General features: G+C 33.7%; 1 protein-coding gene across 1 annotated transcript; it reads left to right on the top strand.

Annotated features, from left to right (window-relative positions):
* Window positions 1-4,564: 4,564 nt before the first annotated feature.
* LOC145067732 (uncharacterized) lies at window positions 4,565-6,822 on the top strand. The gene is made up of 4 exons (XM_079014801.1): window positions 4,565-4,658; window positions 5,979-6,109; window positions 6,229-6,435; window positions 6,667-6,822. Exons 1-4 carry the CDS (start codon window positions 4,565-4,567, stop codon window positions 6,820-6,822), a joined length of 588 nt encoding a protein of 195 aa, XP_078870927.1.
* Window positions 6,823-7,063: the final 241 nt, after the last annotated feature.

Raw genomic sequence — 7,063 nt, 5'->3', positions numbered from 1 at the left:
GGCTATGAACCGAGCCCATGACGCAATCTACTAGACTTAACAGAAATGATACTCTGAATTCATGTTATGACTTATGATATGTTTTTATGAATATGGCTTTGGTAATGATTTAAAGAAATTTTTTTGGTACGGATTTTTGGGACGTTACAGAGTAGGATCGCGAGTTCTTATCCGGATTAGTGACCGGACTCGACGAGTCGACTCGTGGACTCGGCGAGTCCACGCTGTTAAGTGAAACCCTAATTCTCGGGTTTGGGACCTATTTAAAGGCTCTTATAGCCTTCAGTTGCGGCTACCAGACCCTAGAGAGAGACCCTAAGAGAGCTAGAGTGTTTGTGAGGAAGGAGAGGCCATTTTTTATCCTTGTGTTGGTGTTCTTGCAAGAAAAAGGTGACCAAGGCAAGAGGGAGCTAAATAGGGTGCTATTCTGTAGATTTCAGAGCCCATGGACTTCATATTTGAGGTATAGATTCGATCCTTCTTCAGTTTTGGTGTTAACCTTTGGAGTTAGGGTTTTCTAGACCCTTTAGAGGCTCGATTTGATGAGCATTTGGTCCCTTCTCGTATTAAGGCTTTGGATCTGGATCCAAAGACGTCCAGAGACCTTAACCCTTTGATCTTTATGATTGATATTGGGAGACATGAGCTTAGGATGTCATATTTGAGGATATTTCTTCAAATAGAGTCTTTGGGCCTTTGCATGAGCACCAAGTTCTGAACTTTACGTGATTATCATGCTTGGGAAGGTCAGATCTATGGATTAGAGGAACGGATCTGACCTCAGGAGGTCTTTTGAGTTTGAGCATGGCACGAACTCGCCGAGTCCAAGAACAGACTCAACGAGTAGGAGTAGGTTCCCCGTAAATCACACATTTTGTGACTCGCTGAGTTGGGGAAATGACTCGGTGAGTCAGAGGGGATCTAGAGGACTTGAGTTAACGACTGAACTCGCCGAGTCAAGAGTCGGACTCGACGAGTTGGGACTGGTTGTCCCGCGATTCACGATCAGTGATGAGTTGAAGAGTAGAGGGTTGACTCAGTGAGTCAGGTGAGGACCAGGAGTGTGAAGGACACGCATGGACTCGCCGAGTCACATTTGTGCACTCGATGAGTCTGGTCAAGGTTTAACCATTGACTTTTGTTGACTTTTAAGGGATTGGTCAACAATTGGACTTGTGGACCGTTTGAAGGGTAAAATGGTCTTTTAGCCTTCTTAGAGGACATGAGAGAGAGTCTAGCCTAGCCTGGAGAGTCGTTATTAATTGAGATTATTGTTTATGTTTTAGGCAGAGGCTAGATCAGTGTACACGCGAGCGAGATATTATCCGAGATATCCGAGGTGAGTCTTCTCACTATACTTTACCTGGAGTGGTAATTAGAGTTATGTGACAGAGTTATTGTATGTTATTTATGTGATGTATTGCACTACATTATTTCTATGTGATTTATGATGTGTGTATATCAGTGTATATCAGAGTTAGAACCGGAAGGTTCAGAGAGCTAGGACTAGAGGGTCCACAGAGTTCGGGCCCAGGGGCCCACAGAGTTATAGCCTCAAGTGGCTAGTATGTGTTATGTGTGGTATTTTGGGGAACTCACTAAGCTTCGTGCTTATAGTGTTTTGTGTTATGCGTTTCAGGTACTAGTGAGGATCGCGGGAATGCGCCCGCATGATCAGTACACACACACGCGGAGTTTTATATATGTTATGATCTTGGGATTTTGACTGATGTTTGGATATATGAAACAATGACTTTTATAATATTGTGAAATAAAGTGTTTTTAAAATGTGAAAATTTTGTTTGAAATTTTACGGCGTTACATCAGAAGTCTCGAAAATCCAAACTCAAACAATCACAAAATCATATCCAGGTGATAACATAATATTCTTTCCCTATTTTTGATAAGCAATGACCGAATATCAAAAATAAATAAATCGTCTGGATGGAAAGTTTCGGATACTAAGAGCTTCGCAAGCTCTCCCTAGATGTATGAAGGGTCTCGATAAAACACAAAAATGAGAGTAAAATAAATACTCTCCGGTCATAAGTAGCTACTTGATTATATCACTGAAAAACTACTCGAACAAATACCAAAGTAGCAATAAGAACTCTTCAAGAAAAATCTTTGTTGTGCTGAGAAATACTGATGTACCCAAACTGAGGTGTCGGAACTCCCGAAGTGGTCTTCAATAAATAAATCCACATGCTCAAGATACATGGTTCATCAACCGAAGATCAAGAGCAACAAGTCATAAAAATCTCATAGAGTGAAAGTTGCAAAACAATTTTGTTGATCAACCACAACTACGGTATAATCCTCGCAAAGAAAAATATGATGTCCGACTGCAGTATGCAGTAATCTTCATGGAAAGAATAATAAAATTCTTCCAATATAATCAACATGAAGTAATCCAATGTGACGATCGAAGCATGAGTAAATATCCAATACTAATCTCTTTCATGAAGACAATAAATCGAGTCTTATAAAAATTATTCTTCACAAAAGTACTTCCGATCATGGATTTGATGGTACTTAAGGTTGTTTCTATTATTCTTCACAAAAGTGCTTCCGATCATTGAGTGGATGGTACTTAAGGTTGTTTCTGTTATTAAAAGAAATCAAGTTTTTTGGGTGATCATACTTAAGGTTGTTTTTATTATTAAAAGATATCAAAATTTTTGTGGGTAAATCATAAAAAGAGAATACTTAAATGGCTAAACTAAAAAAAGAAGAAGAAAAAATACTACAGTTATTTTTATAGAATTTAAAGTTTTATGATGAGCTGAAACCTCTTATAAGCGGTTATAATGGTTTTTCTAAAAAATAAAAATCAAATCAAAATCTCTAAATTAGAAAAATATTTATTCGATTGTTAAATCGAACATATGACCATGTTTTTTATGAAATATGGTCATGTTTTTTCTCCAAACAATCCATTATGTATATCTTCAAGATTTTATCTTGCTCTAATAATTCAACTCAATTTTAAGTGTCTCGTTGATACCATTGTTTGTTGTAAAAAGCGATCCGCTTTAAAAAAACATATGACATGTTGTTTTACGGTATAAAATAATCTGGCACCATCAGTATCTCAAACTCAAGACATAAATATATTCTGTGTCAGGGCTTTTTCAATGGAGTATATTCCTCTACTAAGAAAGTATATACAAATATCATTAGATCCAAAGTCTCCAAGTTGACAAAGTGTCCTCCTTTTCACTTGCTCCGTTATAAGATATATGCATGCTACTTAAGTGATTACTATTGTAAGAAAGCAACTTTTTCTTGGTCGACATTCCTTCACTCACCATGTTATCCCAAAAGTCTTGTATTTATGCATCCCACCACCACCACCCCTTATTTTTCGTTCATTATCACACTATCTTTTTTTTTTTGGTTTAAACAAACTTTAACTTCTTGCATCATATCCTTCTCATTAGTTTATTAGATATCAAATAAAGAGCCCCCCTTCATAAATTGTGATGGCTTCTTTTCTTACAATAAACAATTTCCTTAATAACAACTATTGGATTATATAAGAAATATAAGATATATGTGGAGCCCAAAATTGTCTTTCCAAATGAGACTCTAACATATATAACACATATTGGACTGTGTCACACCGATATAGAATATACTAACACTTCCTCAGATTTGAAGACTCAATGAGAATAAACATGGATGTGTTGAGTCATGAGGATGCGTTACATGGGCTGATATCATATAAGATATATATGGAATCCAAGATTATTTCTCAAAAATAGCTTTTATGAAGAAAAAAAAAGATTCTAATATATATACATTTTTGAACTATATCGCACTGATACAAGATACACTAACAATAAAAAGTTATATACATTAAGCTCCTTTTTTGAAGTCGGATTTAGACACATTTATCCGAACATCCTCAAACTCTCTTGCTATATCATATAATATAACATTTGGGCCTATTGTTTAATATTGACTTTTTCTTTGCATGACAAAACCATGCATGCAATATATACTATAATCGCATATATGACATCCTTAACAAACCTATCAATGTAGGCCAGTTTAACCCTCTCCACCAACGCCACTAGTAAATATAATAATTAACCACTTTTGTATAAGTTAATTTCTTAATTGGCCCCATAAAGAATGAGTAGATTGCCTACTCCTCTTGTGATCTTTAATGAACTTCCCTCAATGAATGAATAGGAAATCGTGCACATTAAATTTGATTGCCTATTCCTTTTTTCACACTTTATTGTGTGTCGTTAGAATGTAAATTTGATTCTACATGGTGACAATAAAACAAACAAAACATTTATGAGGCCACGAACCAAAATGTCACATAACTATCAAAGAGATACAATTTTTTTATGCAATGAAACATACAATGATATGTAAAAGTAGAAATTTTGGATCTAGCATTAAATAGTTTTTTTTTAAAAAAATATTTCCAATATATGATTTCCCAAAAAAATCTACAATACATCTATGATTTTTTATGTAGAAAAAAAAATCTAAAATAGATGTAAATAATTTTGGTATTTTTATTTGTAAAACAACTTTTTTAAAGATGGATATGCTAAAGCTTGAAGAAATAAGAAGCAAAATGACCACAATACCTTTAAAAGGAATCATGTGCAGATTTAACGATGTTAAAAATAAAGGCAAACTCATTATAACCAACTACGTGAGACTGATATTAAAATAATCAAAACTTTTGAACCAAAATCTGTAGATGAAACAAAATAGTTTAACGATGAAATTTATAATTTAATCTAAATCATATCCTTAACGATTATGTTTATTAACATGAAGGCGAAAAGGATATATTTTTTGTTGTATTTTAATTTTCGCCTATTTACTTTATAGCATATGGCCCAACGAGCCCATATAAAGTTATAAACCCACCGATCCGCATCATATAATACTCTCTTTTACAACATACATGATTTTTTTTATTTTATATTCTACATGAAATAATATAATTTATATATTTGTCTCTTCCACTGAACAAAACTTAAGATTACCAACTTGTCATTTTACTAAATAAACTACTATCTACATGAAATCTTTTTTTATCTCTATTTTTTTATATTTCTATTTAAAATTTTCCATAATATTAGAAAATATATAAAACTAATTTTTTCATTATTTTTAACAACAATATCAGTTATTAATTTTTTTTCAAACTTCAAATATCTTAATATTAAGCAATATCAATAATTTATTGTTTAGATGTTTTTTAACAACTGTTTTATTATATCATCTATAATTGTTGTTATCATATTTAATATATTAAATTTAATTTTTTTCACAATACATTTATGTTCTACTGGTTAATTATGGATAAAATAACATTTAACAACTATTTTATTATATCATCTATAATTGTTGTTATCATATTTAATATATTAAATTTAATTTTTTCACAATACATTTATGTTCTACTGGTTAATTATGGATAAAATAACATTTAACAACTATTTTATTATATCATCTATAACTGTTATCATATTTAATATATTAAATTTATTTTTTTACCAAATCTTTATGCATAACAATCATGAACTTAATAATATACATAAGCTATTATATAAAACAATTTCTTTGCAATTATATTATTAAATCATTTTTATTATGTAAATTCTTTTATTGTTACCCGTATAACATACGGGTTATAACAACCCATGATTGACATAGAAGGTTTTGATGATGTTGTCAGACATTCTTGGGCGATTGGTGTGGAGTCTAACAACTCATGGGTTAGATTTAAGAAGAAGCTTCAATTTCTTAAATCTAATATTCAGGTCTAGAATTCTAGTTCCCGTATTCGGTGTAGGTCCAAAAGGAAGATGTTACAGGATTCTTTAGAATCTATTGATGCTCGAATTATAGAGGGTGATGGGTCGGCCTCTCTTAAGGAACTTCGGGTAACGAGCTTAATGAGTTAGATCATCTTTCTAATGTTGACCTTGCGCAAAAAGCTAAGGTTAAATGGGGAATTGAGGGGGACGAAAATTCAGGTCACTTTCATGGTGTGGTTAATCGGAAGAGACACCAGCTTGCTATTCGTGGGATTTTTATTGATGGTGTCTGGGTGGATGATCCGGGTCGGGTGAAAGAAGAATTTCGGCTTTTTTACCAAATCTTTTTTCTAAGCAGTCAGGGCATAAACCTAAGGTTGATGAGGCTCATTTCTCCTCTCTTAATGAGAGTTAAATTCTTTCTATTCAGTCTCCTTTTTCTCAGGAGGAGATCAAGAGGGCAGTTTGGGATTGTGGTTCCTCCAAAGCTCCGGGTCTGGATGTTTTTTCTTTTGGTTTCATCAAAAGATATTGGGATCTTCATGAAGATGATGTTGTGGATTTTGTTTTGCACTTTTATCACCATTCGAGTATCCCTAAGGGTTCTAATGCTTCCTTCTTCACGGTTATTCCTAAAGTACGTGATCCTAAAATAGTTCGGGACTTTAGACCTATTAGTTTAATTGGTTGTCAATATAAGATAATTAGTAAACTCTTAGCTAATAGATTGACAGATGTTATTGGGTCTATGGTGAGTCTGGAGCAGTCTGCTTTTATTAAGGGCAGACAAATTCTTAACAGTCCTTTCCTCCTAAATGAGGTGGTTGCTTGGTGTAAGGCTTCTAAAAATTCACTTTTGATATTTAAGGTGGATTTTGAGAAGGCTTATGATTCCCTCTCATGGGATTACCTTCTTGAAATTATGGGCATTATGGGATTCGGTCAGAAGTGGTGTGGATGGGTTATGGAATTGCTTAGATCCGCTAGAGATTTAGTGTTGGTTAACAATTCTCCTACGCAATAATTCTAGATTTAGAAAGGGTAAAGACAAGGAGATCCTCTTTCTCCTTTTCTTTTTTTCTTGGCTATGGAAGGGATTCATGTTGCTCTTAAAAGGGCTCGGATGGGGGGATTTTTTAGAAGCATCTCTATTAGTGATGTAGAGATTTTGCATATCCTCTATGCAGATGATGTTATTGTGCTTTCCCCTGGAGTCTTGATAATGTTTCCCAGCTTATTCATATTTTTCAATGTTTTTTTCTGGC

Source organism: Lactuca serriola, chromosome 8, assembly GCF_051521515.1.
Source record: "Lactuca serriola cultivar US96UC23 chromosome 8, Lser_US96UC23_V15, whole genome shotgun sequence".
Classification (NCBI taxonomy): Eukaryota; Viridiplantae; Streptophyta; class Magnoliopsida; order Asterales; family Asteraceae; genus Lactuca; species Lactuca serriola.
Note: the sequence above shows the minus strand (reverse complement) of the source record. Positions and strands in the feature narration are given on the sequence as shown.